The 23,678-nt window shown below is 35.2% G+C and overlaps 1 protein-coding gene across 4 annotated transcripts in view; it reads left to right on the forward strand.

The window, feature by feature from the left end:
* The window catches only part of STAG1 (stromal antigen 1), a 428,984-nt gene that overhangs the window by 220,201 nt on the left and 185,105 nt on the right, over positions 1 to 23,678 (forward strand). For all 4 annotated transcript variants that reach the window (XM_044252306.1, XM_044252305.1, XM_044252303.1 and 1 more), the window contains one exon: positions 23,592 to 23,668. In XM_044252306.1, coding sequence (XP_044108241.1) covers positions 23,592 to 23,668 — 77 coding nt within the window. The remainder of the gene's footprint in view (positions 1 to 23,591; positions 23,669 to 23,678) is intronic.

The following is a 23,678-nucleotide window of genomic DNA, read 5'->3' on the forward strand; positions in this document are numbered from 1 at the left end:
TTTTGGTCATCTGCATGTCTTTCTTTGGAAGATGTCTATTGTCCATTTTTTTAATTGGATTATTTGTTTTATTGGGGTATTGAGCTTTATAAGTTCTGTATATATTTTGGTTGCTGACTCTTTATCTGGTATGTCATTTGCAAATATCTTTCACCATTTCATAGTTGCCTTTCAGTCTGATTGTTTCCTTTTCTGTGCAGAAGCTTTTTATTTTGATGAAGTCCCAGTAGTTTATTTTTCCTCTTATTTCCCTTACCTTAGGAGACATACCTAGAGAGAAGTTGCTATGGCTGATGTCAAAGAGGTTATTCTTGTGTTCTCTAGGATTTTGATGGTTTCCTGTCTCACATTTAGGTCTTTCATCCAGTTTGAATTTATTTTTGTGTATAGTGTGAGAAAGTGGTCCAGTTTCACTCTTTTGCATGTTGCTGTCCAGTTTTCCTAAAATCATTTTTGGGAGAGATTGGTTTTTGTTTTTGTTTTTGTTTTTTTCCATTGAATATCCCTTCCTGTTTTTTTGAAAATTAATTGACCATATAGTTGTGGGTTCATTTTTCTGGGTTTTCTGTTCTGTTTTGCTGATCTGTGTGTTTCTTTTTGTGTTTGTACCATACTGTTTTAATTACTGAAGTTTTGTAATATAGCTTAAAGTCCAAAATTTTGTTGCTTCTAGCTTTGTTTTTCATTTTCAAGATTGCTTTAGCTACTCGGAGTCTTTTGTGGTTCCATATAAATTTTAGGATTGTTTTCATTCTGTGAAAAGTGCTCTTGGTATTTTGTTAGGGATTGTGTTAAATGTGTAGATTCTTTGGGTAGCATAGACATTGAAATATTTGTTCCTCCAGTCCATAAGCATGGAATGTCTTTCCATTCGTGTCATCTTCAGTTTCTTTCATTAGTGTTTTATACTTTTCAAAGTATAGGTAATAGAATCCAAAACACACAACTTTTTAAAGATTTTTTTTATTTGAGGGGTGCCTGGGTGGCTCAGTGGATTAAAACCTCTGCCTTTGGCTCAGGTTGTGATCTTAGGGTCCTGGGATCCAGCCCTGCATCGGGCTCTCCACTCAGCGGGGACCTGCTTCCCTTCCTCTCTCTCTCTGCCTGCCTCTCTGCCTACTTGTGATCTCTGTCAAATAAATAAAATCTTTAAAAAAAAAAGATTTTATTTATTTGAGAGAGAGAGGGAGAAAAGGGGAGCGCACACACAAGTGTTGTGGTGGGCAAAGGGAGAGGGACAAGCAGACTTCCTCCTGAGCTGGGAGCCTGACTTAGGGCTATCCCATGACCCCAAGATCACAACCTGAGCCAAAGTTAGACACTTAACTGAATTTGCCACCCAGGTGCCCCTAAACTCCCTTTTTAAGATAAAAATGAGGAAAGTGTTGAAAATGATTCAGTTACACTCCTCACTTGATTGTATATATGAGGATGAATTCCCAGTGCATCAACAATTTAAATTAAAAAATCAACAAGTAGCAAAAACAAAGATAGAAACAATAAATACCGGTAAGAAAGAAGGTAAACACCAGAAGGGAACATGGAAGAAATCCTTTCTTAAGTGGGAAAATATCTTATTAATGTGACTCAAAATTAATTTTGCCTCAAAATCTGTTAAAAAAAACTATATATAAAATATGTAAATAAAAATTGGTTATTTAAAAGAACACTAAAAATTATACTGCAGACTTTACATGGAGGGCACGTATAGGGAAGGTCAAAAGATAGAACAAATGGGGAAAATTGTTTTTTATTACAAAAGCCAATTACTTTGTTATTATATATTTGAAGTAAGGCTTGTGTTGAAATCCTTGTGTTGGACTTCTTGTATTAAAAATGGTTTCTCAAATCTAGATTGGTATTCTGTTGCATCAGCCCATTTTTTTCTAAAGCTATGGTGTCTAGTGAATGTTACTGGCTTTCTACTTTAGGTATCTTAAGTTGCATCAGCACCCCTATTTGTTTCCTTAATTCTGCCCACAGATCTGTAGTCTCCATGTTAAAATCTTCATTTGAACCATCTGGAGTGAAGTGTATTTATTGCTGGGAATCCTCAGAATATAGTGACTAATTCAGTGTGTAATAATAGGATGTATTCAATACCAGTGGAGTAGGAAGGATGGGGATGGAAAAGTTGATTTAAATAATGTTGACTTAGGGGCACCTAGATGCTCAGTGGTTAAGCATCCTACTATTGATTTTGGCTCAGGTCACAATCTCAGGGTCATGAGATGGAACCCCACATTGGGCTCCAGGCTCAGCAGAGTCTCTTGTCTCTTTCTTTCTGTTCCACCCCCCATCCCCCTGGTCACACACCTGTGCATGTGTGCTGTCTCTCAAATATTAAGTGAATGAATGAATGAATGAATGAATGAATGAAGATATAAGTAATATTCGCTTAGGATTGCATTTTAATGTTTAAAACTATCAATTTCATAGGAATAAATTCTGAGGAAGCTAAGACAACACAGATTGATGGACATATTCATGATATCATGCACGACAAAGTAAAGATAGCTCTGTATTTAGAAAACTATTTTTTAATTTATCTTTGGTATAGGTGTATGTATTCAGGAATATGCTAATACCAGTATATAACATATTTTAGAAATACACCAGGCATATTGATAGGTTTTTTTTCACAAATGTGCTTATTTTTACTTAAAAAAGAGTACATTTATGAAATTGTGATGTGTTGGTTAGAAGTACCTTCTTTCATTGTTGCTTATAACAAGTAATGGCTCCATTTTATGGTGTTTTTACCTGCCAGTGGGCTTCAAATGCATGAGGGTCTTCTAGGAATGCAAGATTGCTAGAGAATTACTAGGGATCACCTCCTAAGGTCCAGTGATCCTGAAGTTCTTGAACTTGACCGTTTTGTGGGTCAGTTAGTGTCTCAGTAATATTTTCATGGTATCTGTACCCAAAAGAAATACCGAACAATTCCTTTTTGAGGTGGTTAGTTCCAACCAGTTTACGTCCTAACAACTTAGGAGCTAGTTGGTAAAATAAATATAATGGAAATAATAAGAAAAATACTATCCTTAACCATGATTACTTACTAAAGGATATATGTACCCAATGGGCACTGTATAATTTCTTAAATTTTCGAATCACTCTCCTTTTCTGTTCTGTATGGGTTTTCCAGCAGTATTTGTAAGATCTCAAAGATAGAATATGGTTATAACGAATAAAGTGTGATTTTGATATTGAAACTGTAAATTACCTCATGCTAATAGTTTCTGTCATGCTTGACAAATATTTGATTTGCTATTATTTCCCTTTGAAAATTTAAAATATCCCACAGTTCTATCTGAGTCTGCTTCAGTGACCTAGGGCGTCTCCTAACACAATTTGGGCACTATAGCTTTAACCATTATCTGCCTGAGAGGTGGTGTATAGATACCCCAACTCCTTTGCCTCTCAGGTGTGCTAACTTTAAAGTACATGGCCTTCTCAGACTTTCAGAGTTTCCCAGGGTGTTTAATTAGGTTTCAGTTATCCATAGTAGTGATTGGCTATGTAACACACTTCTTACTGTCTGCCTTTCTTAATTTGTTTCCTTTTCCCGTTCCTTTACCAGTATTATAGGGGATCTCTTTCTCAAGTTATTTTTATTGGTTTCCTAAGTCTCAGTCTCTTTATAAGGTAGGAACCAGTGTTTGTTATATATTAATCAAAATGCCGTTTGAAAGTCTGCTTTAATGAATTTTGTCTCCTTCTATGCACAGTGTATATAGATAGATCAGTACTGTTTCTCTTAAATCCTTTTTTAATTGTGACATCCTTTATATACAAACGGGTAAATAAACTGTAGATACATAGGTTAAATAGTATTTATATTATGAATCCCAGCGTTACCAGTACTCAGCTCAAGGAGTATAACATTGCCAGAACTTCAGAAACCTCCTAATATGTGGCCCTACTCTATCACAACCACATCAATTTTCCACAGAGATAAGAATACTACTTTAATTTTGTGATAATTATTTCCTTGCTTTTCTTTGTAGTTTTACCACTAGTGGATCTATCCCTAAAACAGTTTAGTTTTGCCTTTTTTAGATAATTAACTGTACACTACTCTTTTTCTGCCGAAATATTCATTCTGTTTTTGAGATTCATTTATGTTTCCTGTACCATATTTCATTTATTTTCATTGATGTAAACCAAACAATACTTTGGTGTGGTGGGCTTTCCTGTGCATAGTAGCATGTTTAACAGCATCTCTGGCCTCTACCCATTAGGTGCCAGTTGCACATACCTGTCTCTCCTCCCATACCTGCTTCTCTTATTTTGACAACCAAAAATGTTTCCAGCCAGTGGTAAATGTCCCCATGGGTGCAAAATTTCTGTCCTGTGAGAACTGTCCTAAAGTATTTACTATGTGAAAATACTAATTTATTTAAATTTACCCACTCGAAGGACATTGGGTTGTTTCCAGCTTTTGGATATGATGAACAGTGCTACTCTAAGCTCTCTTTGACATATTAATTCAGTGTCCGTGTATACAAGATGCTTTGTTTGTGTACTGAGAAGTGAAATTGCTGGAGTGTAAGAGATGCAACTTTTCGAGGTAGTGCCAGACTGTTGTCTGAAGTCGTTGTAGAAATTGCTTGTCCTTTTGTATTTTTATGTGTATTTTAGAATTAGATTGCCAAGTTCTACTTAGAAAAACAAAACAAAACAACCAAAAAAACCCCTAAACTTGGAGTTTTAAATAGAATTAAAATTAATTTGTATAACAGATTTCTCAAACTTCATAATGTTGACATTGGGGCTGGATAGTTATTTATTGGGGGAAGCTTTCTTGCATTGTAGAATATTTACCAGGATCTCTGATCTCTACCCTTGAATGACATTAGCATCCCACCCTAACCTTCAGTTAGTTATTCATATCTTTGGGGAGTGGAAAACCAAAGTTGAGAACTACTGCTGTATAGAAGGAGGGTGAATAACATCTTATAAAAGCAAGTCTTCAGGGCACCTGGGGGGGCTCTGTTAGTTAAAGCCTCTGCCTCCGGCTCAGGTCATGATCCCAGGGTTCTGAATGGAGCCCCACATTGGTGTCTCTGCTCAGCGGGGAGCCTGCTTCCCCCTCTCTCTCTCTGCCTTCCTCTGCCTACTTGTGATCTCTGTCTGTCAAATAAATAAATAAAATCTTAAAAAAAAAAAAAAAAAGCAAATCTTCAAATTGATTTATTTATTTAGATCTTTATTTTTTTTCAATATTTCCGAGGGTATTTTTATACATGAGTGAAAGGTTTTATATATCTGTTATTAAAATCTGTATTTTTGGACTTAAACCTTTTAAAAAATTATTATAAATAGTATCTTTTGAGTAGGCTTTTTTTAAAGAGGACTTTCAGATTTACGATAAAATTGAGCTAAAACTATGCAGTGTTCTCTCTTCTCTCTGCTAGTTTCACCTATTATTAACATCTTACATTAGCTTGATACATTAGTTAAAATTGGTAAACCAATTTTGATACATTATTAATTAAAGTTCATAGTTTACATTAGGGTTATCTCTTCGTGCTTCAGATTTCTAGGATTTTTACAAATGTATGATGTTATGTATCCAGTATCACGGTATCAAATGAATAGTCTCATTGCCCTAAAATTCCCCACTGTACTCCTTCTGAATATCTCTATCCATCCCAAGCCTCCATCCCTCATTCTTAGGGTACCCCTGTTTTTTTTTAATGTTAAATCCAACATGCCTTTCTGAAATGAATTCACCTTGATCGTGATATATCTTATTTATTAAATTATTGGTTGGTTTGGTCGGCTAATAATTAGTTCAGGATTTTTTTATATTTGTATTCATTGATGAGATTGACCTGCAATTTTCTCTTGCCATTCTTTCCATCTCAGGTTTTATTACCAAGGCTTTGCTAACCTTATAAAATGGATGGTAGAGAATACCCTGTTTTGTTTTGTTTTCCTAGAAGAGTATAACATTTCGTAGAATTTGCTATTGAAACTGTATGGGCCTGAATTATTTTTGTTTCTTTGTTTTTGTTGCAATATTTTAAACTACTGATTCAGTTTCTTTAGCTGATTTAGTACTGTTCAGGTTTATTTGTTTTTAACAAGCTATATTTTATAGGAAATTACTATTTTCATTTGAATTTTCAAATTTATTTAATATCATTGTTTTTAATCGCACCTTGTATTTTTAATGTGTATAACTTCTTGTGATATTCCTTTTCATTAGTTCAAAATGTTTTCTTTTTTGATTATTTATTTATTTTCAGTTAGCCAACATATAATACATATTAGTTTTTGATGTAATGTTCAACTTCATCACTTATTAGTTGTATATAACACCCAGTACTCATCACATGTGCCCTCCTTAATACCCATTACCCGGTACCCCATCCTCCTACTCCCCTTCCCTTATGTAACCCTCAGTTTTTTTCCCAGAGTCTAGAGTGTCTCATGGTTTGTCTCTCTTCTCTGATTTCTTTCTATTCAGTTTTCCCTCCATTCCCCTGTGGTCCTCTGCGCTGTTCCTTATATTGCAGGTATGAGTGAAACCATTTGACAGTTGTCTTTCTCTGCTTGACTTGTTTCACTTAGCATAATCCCCTGAAGTTCATCCATGTCAGTGCAGATGGTAGGTATTTATCTTTTCTGATAGCTGAGTAATATTCCCATAATTAACAACATCTTCTTTATCCATTTGTTTAAGGACATCTTGGCTTCTTGGACATTGCTGCTGTGAGCTTTGACAAAAAGGAATCAAAATGTTTTCTAATTCTTTTTTTTCTTTGATTCATGGATTATTTAAAAGCCTATTTCTTAACTTCCAAACGTGATTTTCGGTTAACTTTTGTTAATGATTTCTTCTTAGCTTAATTGAACTTGAGGCCAGAGAAAATGGTCTGTATAGTTTTAGTCCTTTTTGTGTGGTCATGTGGTTAGTTTTTGCAAACATTTTATGTATGTTTGAAATCCGTATTTATTATATATTATCTAAATGCATTTGTGTCCATCAGGTTAAGGTTTTTTAATAATTGTGTTAAAATATTTTACATTCGTTTAATCTTTACCTTTCTAGCAGTTATTGAGAGAAAAAAAGTCCACATCAAGTTTGTGGATTTATATATTTCTTCTTGATTTCTCCTGGAAGACTTTTCTCTTCCCTCATCCTCTTTTTCATGTCACATGCTTCATTAGGTGCATATAAATACGTATTTCTTGTAACCAAAATATTTTATGTTTATTTAATGATCCACTTTATGTCTTGCAGTGCTTTTTCAATTTTTAAAATTTAAACTTTATTTTTTCAGTGTTCCAAGATTCATTGTTTATGCATCACACCCAGTGCTCCATGCAATACGTGCCCTCCTTAATACTCACCACCAGGCTCAACCAATATCCCACTCCCCTCCTCTCCAAAACCCTCAGTTTGTTTCTCAGAGTCCACAGTATCTCATGGTTCGTCTCCCCCTCCGATTTCCCCCAACTCCCTTCACCTCTCCTCCCAATGTCCTCCTTGTTATTCCTTATGCTCCACAAGTAAGTGAGACCATGTGGTAACTGACTGTCTCTGCTTGACTTATTTTACTCAGCATAATCTTCTCCAGTCCCATCCATGTCATTAAAAGAGTTGAGTATTCATCCATTCTGATGGAGGCATAATACTCCATTGTATATATGGACCATATCTTCTTTAACCATTTGTCTGTTGAAGGGCATCTTGGCTCCTTCCACAGTTTGGCAACTGTGGCCATTGCTGCTATGAACATTGGGGTGCAGATGGCCCTTCTTTTCACGACATCTGTATCTTTGGGGTAAATACCCAGTAGTACATTTGCAGGGTCATAGGGTAGCTCTATTTTTAATTTTTTGAGGAATCTCCATACTGTTGTCCAAAGTGGCCGCACCAACTTGCATTCCCACCAACAGTGTAAGATTGTTCCCCTTTCTCCATATCCTCTCCAACACTTGTTTCCTGTCCTGTTGATTTTGGCCATTCTGACAGGTACAAAGTGGTGTCAGTGTGGTTTTGATTTGAATCTCCCTGATGGATTCAAATCCATCAGGTGATGGATTTGATGATGAACATTTTTTCATGTGTCTGTTAGCCATTTGTATGTTTTCTTTGGAGAAGTGTCTGTTCATGTCTTCTGTCCATTTTTTGACATGATTGTCTGATTTTTGAGTGTTGAGTTTGAGGAGTTCTTTATAGATCTTGGATATCAGCCCTTTGTCTGTAGTGTCATTTGCGAATATCTTCTCCCATTCCGTGAATTGCCTCTTTGTTTTGTTGACTGTTTCCTTTGCTGTGCAGAAACTTTTGGTCTTGATGAAGTCCCAAAAGTTCATTTTCGCTTTTATTTCCTTTGCCTTTGGAGATATGTTTTGAAAGAAGTTGCTGTGGCTGATGTCGAAGAGATTACTGGCTATGTTCTCCTCTAGGATTTTGATAGATTCCTGCCTCACATTGAGGTCTTTTATCCATTTCGAGTTTATCTTTATGAATTTTTTTTTTTAACAAATTGACTCTGCTGATCGACCATTCTTCTATACATAGCTGTCCAGTTTTCCCAGCACCATTTATTGAAGAGACTGTCTTTTTCCAACATTGGGTAGTTTTTCCTGCTTTGTCAAAGATTATTTGATCGTAGAGTTGAGGGTCCATATCTGGACTCTGTTCTGTTCCACTGGTCTATGTGTCTGTTTCTGTGCCAGTACCATGCTCTCTTGGTTATCATAGCTTTGTAATAAAGCTTGAAATCAGGCAATGTGATGCCCCCAGTTTTGTTTTTCTTTTTCAACATTTCCTTAGTGATTTGAGGTCTTTTCTGGTTCCATACAAATTTTAGGATTGTTTGTTCCAGCATTTTGAAAAATGCTGGTGGAATTTTGATCAGGATGGCATTGAAAGTATAGATTGCTCTAGCCAGTATAGACATTTTAACGACGTTTATTCTTCCAATCCATGAGCATGGATTGCTTTTCTTCAATTTCTTTCATGAGTGTTCCGTAGTTCTTCAAGTACAGATCCTTTACCTCTTTGGTTAGGATTATTCCCAGGTATCTTATGGTTCTTGGTGGTATAGTAAATGGAATCGATTCTCTAATTTCCCTTTCTATATTTTCATTGTTAGAGTATAAGAAAGCAACTGATTTCTGTGCATTGGTTTTGTATCTTGTCACATTACTGAATTTTGCTGTATGAGTTCTAGTAATTAGGGGGTGGAACCTTTGGGTTTTCCATTTAAAGTATCATGTCTCTGGCAGTGCTTTTTCTCTGAAAAAAATTTTTTACTTGAATTTAATGAAGCTCCTTCTATGTTTTTTTGTGGCCTAACTTTTTCTCTTCTCTTCTTATTGTTTTTGAGTCCTCGGCTCTTAGATGCCTTTTGTAAACAACATATGGACAGTATTTTTTCATTCAATCGGAAAACTATTTTCATCGTATCACTTCATCTTTTTTACAATTAATGTAAACATTTGATGTTTGAATCTATATTGAACTAGTGTTTGTTGTTTATCCTGACTGCTCTGTATATTTTCTTTTTTTTTTTCCTTTTTGCCTTTAGATTCTTTGAATTCAAAAGAATTCATTTTCTCCCCTCTACTTATTTGGACATTTTTGTACTCTTTACATGCATTTAATGGTTACCCTAAGGATTGTAAAAGTCATACTTAACGTAGCACAATCCAAAAGTAATTACCACCTCCATCCTTTTCCCAGTCAGGGCAAGGATTAGAACTGTAAATACATTTACTTCCTTCCTTTTGTTGTAACTCAAGTCTATTTCATTTTCCTGTAGTCATTATTATTTCAAATACTTAAATTATTATTGTTTTAGCTTTACCTATAAACACGCTACTTTATTTGTTCTTTTTTTTTTTAACATGTCATATATACTGAGGTGACTTCTGCCTAAAGTGCAGCACTTAGAAATTCCAGTGAGGTTCTGTTGGAGATTTTGTAGACTCTGTTGGACTTTTTCTGAAGATTTGTTTAACTTGTCTTTATTATTTTAAATATATTTTGATGAGTATATTCTATAATATTGGCAGTTTTTTACATTTAGCACATTGAAGACATTTCACTGTCTTCTGGCTTGTATTGTTGTTGAGAACTGGGAATAATAATTTTCTTCTCTTTCAATACTAGTTTTTCCAACATTTAAGGTTTCTCTTTGTTTCTGGTATTCTCTAGTCTGTCTATATTATGTTCTATAGAACGTATTTCTTTAGATTGGTGTTTTCATCAGTTACCCTTCTAAAATATTGTCCTTCTCATTTTATTTCTCTTCTGTTTCAGTAACTTTGTTTAAATCTTGAATATTGTCTTCTGTATACCTATTTGCATTTTTTAACTTCTGTGCTGCTTTCTGTACAATATATCCCCTATCTTCATTTACTACTTTTTTTCATCTGTGGCAGTCTATTTCAGTTACTGTTCTGGTCTTTTCTAGAAATTATAGTCTTTAAATACTATTTATTTGAGTCAGAGAGAGAGAGAGAGAGAGAGAGAGAGAAAGAAAGCACAAGCAGGGGGAAGGAGCAGAGGGAGAGGGAAAAGCAGACTCCCAGTTAGGCAGGGAGTCAGATGCAGGGCTCCATCGCAGGATCTAGAGATTAAGACCTGAGCTCAAGGCACACACTTAACTGGCTGAGGACTGAGCCACCCAGACACCCCATGTGGCTCTCTTTTACAGAAAAAGAAGTCCATGGAATTGTTCCCTATCAATAGTCATTCAGTTTTATATTTTCCTTTTTTAACATGGAGAATTTTTTTTCACAATCTATATCTAATACTTAATGAGTTTATTTCTGGGGTCTTTCTTTTGCTTGTTGTCACCTTTCTTGTGATAGTTTAGTTACTTTTTATTCTAGGCTCCACATTTCCTCTCACATTTATTTGAAGTGTAGGATAAAGGTATTTTTCCTATAGAGAAGATTTAAGATTTGCCTGACCAGTGCCCACCAGCACTTCCAGTTGAGGACTGTTTCCAGCTAAGTTCCATCTGAAGTTTTCTGTATCGGATTTTAGGATATTTGTGAGAGCACTAGTGTTTGATTACTACCTCTCAGGTATCTGTCTCCTTCTACACAGTATTAAAAAAGCTTTCTTTATAGACCACAGAATATGAGGTGTTAGATTTACTGCTGGTTTAATCTTAACTTACAGATGAAATCCTTTAAGCCCCCACTTTATAAAAGAGTTGTTCTTTTAGACCCTTTACCTAGGAAGTCCCAGCTTGTGCATTGTATTTTAGTCCCAGTAAGTATTATTAGAGAAGTGATTTTAGTGCTCTTTTTGTATTTTGGTTTTTGTTTTTAGTTTGTTTTTACCCTACTAATTCCCACTACTTCATAAGGTTTCAGATGCTTTTCAAAGCATTTTTCATATTTTCATTAGCATTTCAGGAAGAGGGTTTATGTAAAAATATTGTTTATAATACTACCCTAATCAAAAGTGTTTTTTTTTTTAATATTTTATTTATTTATTTGAGAGAGAATGAGTGACAGAGAGCCTGAGAGAGGACAAGGTCAGAGGGGGAAGCAGACTCCCCAAGGAGCTGGGAGCCCGAGCGGGACTCGATCCTGGAAGTCCGGGATCATGACCTGAGCTGAAGGCAGTTGCTCAACCAACTGAGCCACCCAGGTGCTCTCTAATCAAAAGTTTTATATACCAATTTAAAGTGATTTCTTCGCTTGGGTGACTCTGTGTGTGTGTGTGTGTGTGTGTGTGTGTGTGTGTGTAACTCATAGTTTTGAAACTTCCACACTTAGGACATATTTTGCTTATTTATGTTTTATATTGTTATAAGATAATTTCTACATTCATGGACTTCTAATCTCTAGGGATTAAAGTCTCAATTTTTCATTATTCTTAGGGTTTTAGAAGAGCTTTCAAATGTAGAGACATACAGCTACTATTTTAAGGAAGAGTGCAGTGAAAACGACGGATAATCCTGATGGGTTCATCATTTAGGAAAAACTGTTGGATGTGTGGAGTGTAAGATAAATTTTATTAAAATAAGAGAATGGAACGTGAAATATTTTGGTATATTTTATCTTCCTTTTTTTAGGTCTAGTGGATTTCTGAGGAGGGGTGTGTGTGTGTGTGTGTGTGTGTGTGTGTGTATAAAAAATTTATGTACCCTAAATTATTTTTTAAAATAATAAAATAATCACATAAATATAGTCAACTGGTTTTTTTTTTTTTTTTAAGATTTTATTCATTTAACAGACAGCGATCGCCAATAGAGCGAGGGGAAGCAACCTCCCCGCTGAGCAGAGAGCCCGATGCGGGGCTCGATCCCATGACCCTGGGATCATGACTTGAGCTGAAGGCAGAGGCCTTAACCCACTGAGCCACCCAGGCGCCCCTGATATTTTTTTTCTATGAAGCTACAAAGGCAATTAAATAGAGAAATAATCATCTTTTCAACAAATCGTACATGAACAATTGGATATCAGTGTGGAAAAAATGAACTTGAGCACAGATCTTACCCCTTTGCACAAAACTTAACTCATGTAAAATGTAAAATTCTTTTTTTTTTTTTTTTTAAAGATTTTATTTATTTATTTATTTGACAGAGAGAGATCACAAGTAGGCAGAGAGGCAGGCAGAGAGAGAGGGAGAGGAAAGCAGGCTCTCCGCTCAGCAGAGAGCCCGATGTGGGACTCGATCCCAGGACCCTGGGATCATGACCTGAGCCGAAGGCAGCGGCTTAACCCACTGAGCCACCCAGGCGCCCTAAAATTCTTAATTTCTAAAATAAAACATAAAGTCTGTGTGACCTTAAGTTTAGTGATGAGGTTTTGATTTTTATATTTTTTTAAGATTTTATTTATTTATTTGACAGAGATCATAATTAGGCAGAGAGGCAGGCAGAGAGAGAGGGGGAAGCAGGCTTCCTGCTGAGCAGAGAACCTAATGCCAGGGCTCGATCCCAGGATCCAGAGACCATGACCTGAGCTGAAGGCAAGAGACTTAACCCAATGAGCCACCCAGGCACCCCGGTTTTGAAGTTTTTAAAGTTGTAACAGCCAAGAGCACGATTGATGAAAGAAGCACTTGGGAAGTTGGACCTTACTGAAATTAAAATTTTTTATGCTCTGCAAAAGATATTGTTAAGAAAATTAAAATAAAAGTCACAGACTGGGAAAATATATTTCCAAGACACATGTATGATAAAGGACTTGTATTCAGAATATACAAAGAGCTCTAAAAACTGAATGATAAATAAATACCTCAATAAAAAAGTGGGCAAAGACCTGAACAGATATTTCAGCAGCAAGGTATACAGATGGTATATAGACATGTAAAAAGATGCTCGACATGATTTGTCGTAAGGGAAGTGCAAATTAAAACAATAAAAAGATAGTTAGATAGTCAGTTAGAATGGCTAATATACAAAAACTGGCAATACCATTCACTGTCAAGGATGTGGAAATCATGATTGGTGGAAATGCAAAATGGTATAGCCACTTTGGAAGACAGTCTGACAGTTTTTTACAAAAATAAACATAGCCTTACAGTAAAATACAACAAAAATAAATAAAGTATTTACTAATTGACTTAAAATATGTCCACACAAAAACCTGCATGTATTTATAGTAATTATATTCATTAGTTACCCAAAACTGGAAGCAATCTAGATGCCCTTCAGTAGATGAAATGGATAAACTGCTACATTCATACAGTGGAATACTATTGGTGATAGGAAGGAATGAGCACTCACGTCATGCAAAAAGCATAGATGACTCTTAATAGGTATTGTGGAGTGAAAGAAGCCAGTCTGAAAAGGCTACATACTGTAATTTAGTTTATGTCACTTTCTGGAAAAGGGTAAATTGTACAGATGTTAAACATACCAGTGTTTGCCAGGGTTTTAGGGAGGAAGGAGAGTTGAATCACAGGGCATTAGGGTGGTGAAACTCTTCTGTAAGATTATCCAGCTATAATACTGGATATGTGCTATTATGAGTTTCCCAAACCCATAGAACATCTAGCACTAAGAATGAACATTGATGTTTGCAAATTAAAAAAAAAAATCCCTAATGAGGTCATTCTGGGATGAATTCAGACTAACAAAAGAATCAAACTGTATTACAAATACATGAAAGAACCTTGATGAAGAGGTTTGGGGAAAATGCTGTCCTGAATAACTGAAGAATCGAAACTCTAAAAGTAAAGGCAAAAGGAACTGTATAAAAAGCATGGTACTCTAATTGTAGTTATTTTCCCTGGGGTATGTGCTGCCAATTCTGAAGTCATGTTATACATGTATACCAGAATTGAAACTTCTAATAAATAGGTGGTTGATGGTGAGAACCAGAGTTTTCACTGTAGGAAATCATGGAGAAAAGCAAGGAAAGGGGAGGACTCTAGAATATTCCATGTGGTAATACGGTTAAAAGATATATGTATAACTTATTTATAGCTTAATATAGATACATATGGCTACATATAGAAATAGCTAATGTTTGTATACACACATATATATTTCCCATTCTTTAAGAGGAGAGGGCCTAAAAGAAATTACATTCCACCAGCAGTAATACATTTAACACATAGATCTTGGTTTCTAATTCCATTCTCTAATAAGGAACTATTCTTTACTGTCACCATTTAATTTTTCTCTTCAGTTCTCTAAGACTAAAAATCTTCGGCTGATATTTTTCCTCTAATGTGTAGTTTTTACCTTATGAAGTTCTCAAAGTCCTTTAATAATTGCCTGAAAATTTGGGTATTCACAGAAGTGCATAGAGCTAAATTTTCATACAGTTTCAAAAGGTTCATAGATACTTAAGAATCTATATGCCACAGATTAAGAAGCCCTGCTCCTCTTGAATCATGTTAGTAGTAGTTCCCTGAAGTAGCAGATGGATGTTTTAAAAAATAAATTTATTTTTTCCTCTTTGACATTTCATTTAATTCTTGTCTTTCGTGGACTGAAGATGAGATTATTTTAATAGTTTTTGAAGATTTGGTGAAAGTGGTCTGAAAAAGCCCTAGGACAATGCTTGCTTTTGGCCCTGGGCTATATTAGCATGGTTCAACCGAGCTCTAAATTTGAAATTTTTTTTAAAAAAATATTTTATTTATTTATTTGTCAGAGATAACAAGTAACCGGAGAGGCAGGCAGAGAGGAAGGGAAGCAGGCTTCCTGCTGAGCAGAAAGTCCAATGCAGAGCCCAATCCCCTGACCCTGGGATCATGACCTGAGCCGAAGGCAGAGGCTTGAACCTACTGAGCCACCCAGGCGGCCCTTGAAATTCTAATATGTAGTAAATTTATCTGTTCTTGAAGTGGATGAAATGTACCTCATGCCGTCTTGAAAGACTAGTCAGTTGGTACTCCCATATCATATGCCAAAATGTGAGTTTTCTTTTTTGAACAGTTAGTTTGATATTTCACCTATTTTTTGTTTTTACAGAGGAAGAATTATATAAGCTTTTTTGTAAGGAATGTTACCAAGTGCAGTTTGCCATTTAGAGATAGACTCATTACTGGAGATACAATCACAACAGTTTCTTTTTTTTTATTCATGCAGGGTATCTGTGGAGGCCTATAATTTCATATATATAATTTCATATATATATACATAATTGAAATATAATTTCAATATATATTTTTTTAAGTAGGCCCCACACCCATTGTGGAGCCCATCACGGACCTTGAACTCATAACCCTGAGATCAAGAATCAGATAACCAACTGAGCCATCCAGGTGCCCCCAACAATTTCTATTTTAATATATTCTGAAAGCTCTGTTTCCCAATATGTATATTTACAATAACCTATGAGGTAATTTTTTTCCACTTGTGTGCATACTACCTTGATAGACAGCATGTATCAAAAGATATTTATAATTACGCTTAAAGTGCTCATTAAAAAGCAACCAAAGTATCTGTCTCTCTCTTCCTTTCCATCATCCTTCTCCTCGAATCTTGAGAAAGATGTATGCAGTCACTGAATCGTAGGTAACTGCTAAGTTCTGTTTTCTGGTATGTAATGTTTCTTTAGTAAATACTTCTCAATTTGAGTAACCTCAGCATTTCTTCTCCTTTTTGGACTTAGACTTTCTCTAGTAATTTATCCATATTTATTTTCAGTTTTTCTCCACTTTATTTTGATATAAAATCTGTCTAGTACTTAAAGTAAAAATGAAACAGAAAATAAGAATACCAAAAATTGTCCTGTTACATGCTTGGATTTTCTCTCATTCATCACCAGATTAGATCTTATTTATAAATAAATTTTATAAATAAATTTAAAAATATTTTTTATAAATATATTTATAGACTTTATAATCCACTCTTTAAAAGAAAATCCTTAAAGTAGAAAGTTGTTTTCTATATGGAACAGCTAGTCAGAAGCCTCTGAGGAAGGTTCTCTGCTAAGTGCTCTTAGGCAGTGTTAGTATATTTCACCTATAATGAGGCTCACTAATTTTGAAGACGACAGAATGTTACTGTGTCATAGAAGGTATAAACCCAAAAGGGCCTTCTGTTATATTTGGATAAATTGATTTGTCACTAAATAAAGTCTTGTATGCTTTCAGTTTTCTCTTCTGTCTGCTTCTGTATCTAGTTGAAAGGATACAGAGAAGGCTAGAGTTCTTGCTTTGGCATTAAAAAATGAGGAGGATGAGGTGAGACAGTTCTCTAAACCATGTGGTTCATGTAAAATGGAGTTAAGAGTTCATGGGTTCCTGCTTCTTAGACAGTGACTTTTTTATCACCTTAACTCATCTCTCTGGTGGGTTTTAGTAATTTTGGACAGAGAGGTTTAGTATTTATGTGATTGTTTCCACTCTGGAAGTGGAGGCTTTGGTCTGGTTGATGGGAAAACTGCTGGAATTATTTTGCCTGGTTCTGGAATATAAGATTACTGGTCTCATTCTTCAGATGGTATTAACCTGGCAACATGTGCAGTTAGGAATCTGGCTTTCAGTAGAGCTCAACTAAGAAACTAGAGATTTTAGTTTCCCTCTAAAATAGGCAGGCTAATATACTAAAAACGAATGCTCAAAGTAGGTGAGCATCTTACCTGCTGCAAGTGTAATATGTTACCTTATTTTGTTCTCATATCCTTAGTCAATTGTTTAACAAACATTTTTCAGTGCCTCCTATGTACTAAGCACTATTCCAAGCACTACACATTATGGCATTGAACAAAAAAAAGATTCCTAGGGGCGCCTGTGTGGCTCAGTGGGTCAAAGCCTCTGCCTCTCCCAGAGTCCTGGGATTGAGCCCCGCATCAGGCTCTCTGCTCAGCAGGGAGCCTTCTTCTTCCTCTCTCTCTCTCTCTGCCTCCTCTCTGCCTACTTGTGATCTCCGTCAAATAAATAATCAAATCTTAAAAAAAAAAAAATTTTTCTACACTGAAGTGTGGTATTCTCACCATTTTAATAGAAATCTGAATTTCATAGAGAACAATTGATTTTTTTTTCAGTGGCCTATAGCTTGGTAACTCGTGGAACTAAAATTTAAATTCTACTATGTCTGATGCCAAAGATTTTAAACCACCTAGAATGACTTCTTGAGGGTTTTATTAAATGTTGTGGTTACTATAAACATGATTACAGCTTCTTTTCATTGTTGTCCATAACACTAACTATGCCAGGGGTATGTTCTCCAACCCTATTTTCAACTCCATTTTTTTGTATTCTATAATAGCTGTGAAGAAAAACAAAATTTTCCATTTTGGGCAAGTTTATGTCAAGCATTCCATTACCCTCTAATGAGTGCATATTGGTAGTGACTACACAAATGCTTGATAGGCAGAGTTTAATAGCAATCTGTCTTTCAGTTTAGTTTTTAACATTTTATTTTTTATTTGAAATGTATTAATTCCTTATTTTGAGTAATATATTCATATAGTTCAAATTTCAAGAAATGCAAAGGGTATGCAATATAATATCTCCATTATATCCCTAAACCTCAACCACATATTTCTCTTTCCCTGAGATAACCAGTTTTGCTAGATATTTGTGTATCTTTCTATAATATCTTAAAGCATATGCAACCAAATACATATATGTTCCTTTTGTCATGTATGAATATGTCCTGCAGCTCTTTCCATATCCAGCATAGATGTGTTTATTGTTTTAGACAGCTCCAGGATCCCATTGATTTTAGTCAGTTAAGAGTAGTGGTTAGTTATAGACCCTCTAGCCAGACTATGCATAGAGACCATAAATCTACTGGGAAACCCCTTTTACAAGTTGCTAGGTGCCTCAATTTCTCTTCTGTAAAATGAGAGAAAAATTGTATATTCTTCATAGGTATTGTTGTGAAGATTAAATATGTTAACTTCCAGGGCTTATTTTTTAGAACAATGCCTGGCAGATAATGAGCCATCCCAGTGTTAGTTGCTACCACCATTATTATTAGCATCAGCACTTTTAGTTATTAATCAGAATCTTATTTATGGGTATACATATTTTTCCTTTTTTCTTTGCAAACAGTGCTTCAGGGAAAAACGTTGTACCTTCATTATTTCATGTGTGTGAGTTTATGGATGCTTTGCAACAAGTACAAAATCAAGGCCAAGGAGTATATGAGTTTGCAATTTCAGTAAACATTTGCCAAACTGCATACCATAGGGATTGTTTAAAGTTATGTTCCTCCAGCAGTTTGACATAATTTAAATGATTGAGAACTTGATGGTTGCTTTCTGATGTTATTGTTTCTGGAATTATTCATGGTTACCAATGACAGTTTTGAAAGTTCTTCTTCAAATTAGAAGTATAATCCTGTCAGGATGGCCTGCTTAAACAATTTTTTTTAAAAATATAAAATATGTATGTGAGGAATCTCACAGATAGTGTTTCAGAGAGTGGAAGATAATCTTTTTTTTTTTTTTCATTCTTGAGTTATTTATGTTTCTGTGAATCTGAATTATTTCAGTTCTTTTTTTTTTTTAAGTTTTTATTTATTTATTTGGCAGACAGAGGTCACAAGTAGGCAGAGAGGCAGGCAGAGAGAGAGAGAGAGAGAGAGAGGAGGAAGCAGGCTCCCTGCTGAGCAGAGAGCCTGATGTGGGGCTCTATTCCAGAATCCTGGGATCATGACCTGAGCCGAAGGCAGAGGCTTTAACCCAAGGAGCCACCCAGGCGCCCCTGAATTATTTCAGTTCTTTATGCTTATTATCCATTGTCAAATAAAGCTTAAAATAGGAGAGAGACTTACGATGTCAGACATTTTTTGAGGGGCTGTGCTAAATAACAAAGATTAATAAGTAGTAGTCTCTGCTATACTTTTATCTAGTGGGAGAGGTAGAGGGGGCCATATGCAGAAATGTAGAATGGGACAAAGAAAAATGTGTTGGACAGAACTTTGGAAATTATCTGTATTTATTCAGGTAAATGCCTAAAAGTAAGTGAAAGAAATCAAAGTAAGTCATCAGAGAATACAGTATAAGGATATAGTGTTAACAGAAACCAGTATAATAAGGAAATGTTTTAAATAGAATAGATAGGGTATTACTAAAGAAAGACTTTGGTAGTAACAGTCAGCAGATAATAGGTGTCAGGAAGCAGTTGCAGTAGAGTAGGGGGACTGGGCTGAAGAAGAATGAACAGTTAGCTGTAAGTAAATAGGCTAATGTTTTGAATAGTCACTGTGGCAGCAGCAGGATTTTCTTCTTTTAAAAAAAACCTCAGTGACAGCTTCTGTTCATTTTCAAAATTATAGCTTTAAATACCCGATTTTATTTTATTAATAATTGTTACTTGTATATGGTAGTCATTTTTAGAGATGCTAAGCATGCAGCTGGTTTTTATTTTGCTTTTAAGACTAGTTACTGTTTTGTTGTCTTTCACTTTATGATAGTAAATAGAGCAAAAAACAGTCCTCTGTTTATGAGCTAGTTGCTAGTCCATTGGAATTACAGTTAAGATTCCACTGTATATGAAAACTGCTATGTCAGTCATGGAAATAGAATTGAACTTTATTTATACTCATATTTAACAATGACACATGTAAATTTTAAATCATCTCTAAACCCCTGTGGAGCTTGAACCTACAATTCTAAGATGAGAGTCACATGCTCTACATACTGAGTCAGCCAGGCACTCTTTGACGTATGTAATTTTTTACTGAATGACTATGATTAGCAATGTCCTTTTTCTTGATTTTTTTAAAAATCAATATTACCAAGATACAGTTTCCAAATGCACACATTTTAAGTGTACAGATAAATGACTTTTGAGAAATGCATATAGCCATTTAATATAAATGCTACTCTGTGCAAAATATAAAATATTTCCATCTCTCCAAGAACAACTTGATTCTTCTCATGTTTAATAACTTAAAAATCTGATTTTATTTCTTTTGCTTGATTAGTACTTAAAGAAAATAATTTTGCTTATCAAGAGTACTGTGAAACAACTTCCGAAATTACATGCTTTTTATATATGGGACTCTATTTCAGGTGGACAAAATGCTTGATAAACCAAGCAAGGTTAAAATAGTTTTGTGTAATTTGAGTGATTTTTATTTATTCATTTATTTTTGAGGAGGGGGTAGGAGCAGAGGGAGAGAGAGAATCCCAAGCAGGCTCTGTACTTGGTGAGGAGCTGGATGTGGGGCTCGATCTGAGGACTCTGAGATCATGACTCAAGCGAGAATCTAGAGTTGGACACTCAACTAACTGAGCCACCCAGGTGTTCCTAATTTGAGTGATTTTTAAAAAATTAATTTGTTTAATTGTTTCAGGGGTACAGGTCTATGATTCATCAGTCTTACACAATTCATAGCACCTACCACAACACATACCCTTCCCAGTGTCCATCCCCCAGCCACGCCATCCCTCCACCCTTCTCCCTTCCAGCAACCCTCAATTTGTTTCCTGAGATAAGAGTCTCTTACAGTTTGTCTCCCTCTCTGGTTTCATTTTGTTTCATTTTCCCCCTCCCTTCCCCTATCCTCTGTCTTACTTCTGAGATTCCTTATACCAGTGAGATCATATGATACTTGTCTCTCTCTGATTGACTTATTTCATTTAGCATAATACCCTCTAGTTCCATCCACATTGTTGCAAATGGGTAAGATTTCATTTCTTTTGATGGCTGCATAGTATTCCATCATATGTGTATACATTCAGGTGCACATGGCCCTTCGGATCACTACATTTGTATCTTTAGGGTAAATACCTAGTAGTACAATTATTGGGTCATAGGGTGGCTCTGTTTTTAACTTTTTTATTATTAATTATTATTATTTTATTTCTTTTCAGCGTAACAGTATTCATTATTTTTGTGCCACACCCAGTGCTCCATGCAATCCATGCCCTCCTTAATACCCACCACCTGGCTTCCCCAACCCCACCCCCACCCCTTCAAAACCCTCAGGTTGTTTTTCAGAGTCCATAGTCTCTCATGCTTCACCTCCCCTTCCAATTTCCCTCAACTCCCTTCTCCTCTCCATCTCCCCATGTCCTCCATGTTATTTGTCATGCTCCACAAATAAGGGAAACCATATGATAATTGACTCTCTCTGCTTGACTTACTTCACTCAGCATAATCTCTTCCAGTCCCATCCATGTTGCTACAGAAGTTGGGTATTCATCCTTTCTAATGGAGGCATAATACTCCATAGTGTATATGGACCACATCTTCCTATCCATTCGTCTGTTGAAGGGCATCTTGATTCTTTCCACAGTTTGACGACCGTGGCCATTACTGCTATAAACATGGGGTACACTACATCTGTGTTTTTGGGGTAAATACCCAGGGGTGCAATTGCAGGATCATAGAGAAGCTCTATTTTTAATTTATTGAGGAATCTCCACACTGTTCTCCAAAGTGGATGCACCAACTTGCTTTCCCACCAACAGTGTAAAAGGGTTCCCCTTTCTCCACATCCTCTCCAACACATGTTGTTTCCTGTCTTGCTAATTTTGGCCATTCTAACTGGTGTAAAGTGGAATCTCAGTGTGGTTCTAATTTGAATCTCCCTAATGGCTAGTGATGATGAACATTTTTTCATGTGTCTGATAGCCATTTGTATGTCTTCATTGGAGAAGTGTCTGTTCATATCTTGAGGAACTTCTGTACTGTTTTATTTTGAATGATTTTTAAAGAATGTTGGACAGAGAGTTACTTTTACTTGAGATAATTTATAATTAGCAATTCAATGCGATTTTATTTATTTTTTTAAAAAACTTCTGAAAATACTGTCTGTATTGTAGTGCATAAGCAAGCTGCCTACAATGCTTTTAAATACTGTCTGTGATACTGTTTTTCCCATAAAAAAATAAAATCACAATGTAAAAATTTCCCATTCTGTTTAGGAAATTGCCTGTTGGGGAGGAACTCTAAAAATACTTTCCCTTTTCATTCACCTTCCAATCTAGACTCTCATCTCTATAAGTGGGTGTAAGTGATCCCTGTTGGTGGTACTAAATGAATTCAGCATCCTGAAAATGAACCAAGAGAGCTGTACATTAAGTAATTAAAATATGCTTAGAAATGGTTGTGATTAAAAAGATAAGGGAGATACCATTTTTTCTCATTTATATTAATAAAAACTAGTCAAATTAATTTTGATATGCCAAATGTGTTTCTGCAGTTTTTTAGTAGCCCTCTTAATTAAGAGTATACTTGATGACTTTATACTGTCTCCTGTAAGAGTACAGTACACTTCAGAGAATTTTCCCTCTTGTATACCCAAATGTGATTTGAGTCAGAGCTGGTAATCACTGGCAAGGAACCTGTTAAAGGTTATAAAATATTTTCTTATTGATTCATTGAGTCTTGTGATTTTTAACTTGGATATTTTACATGTGTACAGTTGAAACTGAACCTCATGTAGTTATTATACCAGTGTTCTCTGTAACTCCAGATTGATTTTGAACCTTATTTTGAACCTTATTCAACCTTTGTGAGTGGTTCAAACCTTATTTGAACCTTATTTTACTTAAATTATGTTAATTTTTAATACATTTTTGATATAAACTCTTACTACTTTGAGAGTGATAATATTTATGTAATCATGATTGAGATAAAAATTATGTAGCTAATAAAAGTAGTACTAAAGAATGGAATGAGAAAGGAGGTTAACTTTTTCTTTCTTTGATGCTTATGTTGAAGTTACCAAGCTCTTTTTCATGTTCAGATAAAGCAATCTAATCGACAGGTGTCTCTAGATAAGGAACACTTAGTTTAATTTATAGAAAAATATTCTTTTGATAACAAATATCAGAAAAAGGCATATAAAGAGATAATATTCTCTGTACTTGGGTGTTTTTCATACTAAGGCCGTCATCTGTATGTGTGAATAGCGCCAGTCAATCCTTACAGCCCGCCAAACAATTTAAATTTATTATTTTATGACTCCATCTTTTCCTTCCCTAACATTCCTTGCAGTTTTTTCCTCATACTTACCTAATTCACAGAATATTCAGGTTTTTAAAAAATGTCTAAAGAACTTTGAAGTTCTTAAACAAGGAGTTCCTTTAGGTAGGAGTTCAGGGGAAGAATAAACTCCAAACACTTCGATATAAAATTTTTCAAACATAAATTTTTCAAACATTGGTCAGGTTAAATTTAATGTTTAGGATGGGATAGGAAGAGATTAACTGTTAAATCTGTTGTTCCGCAGGTACTGTGAGAATAGAGATGTTTCGAAATATGCAGAATGCAGAAATCATCAGAAAAATGACTGAAGAATTTGATGAGGTATAACATT

The sequence above is a fragment of the Neovison vison genome, chromosome 6 (genome assembly GCF_020171115.1).
Source record: "Neovison vison isolate M4711 chromosome 6, ASM_NN_V1, whole genome shotgun sequence".
NCBI classification, from domain to species: Eukaryota; Metazoa; Chordata; class Mammalia; order Carnivora; family Mustelidae; genus Neogale; species Neogale vison.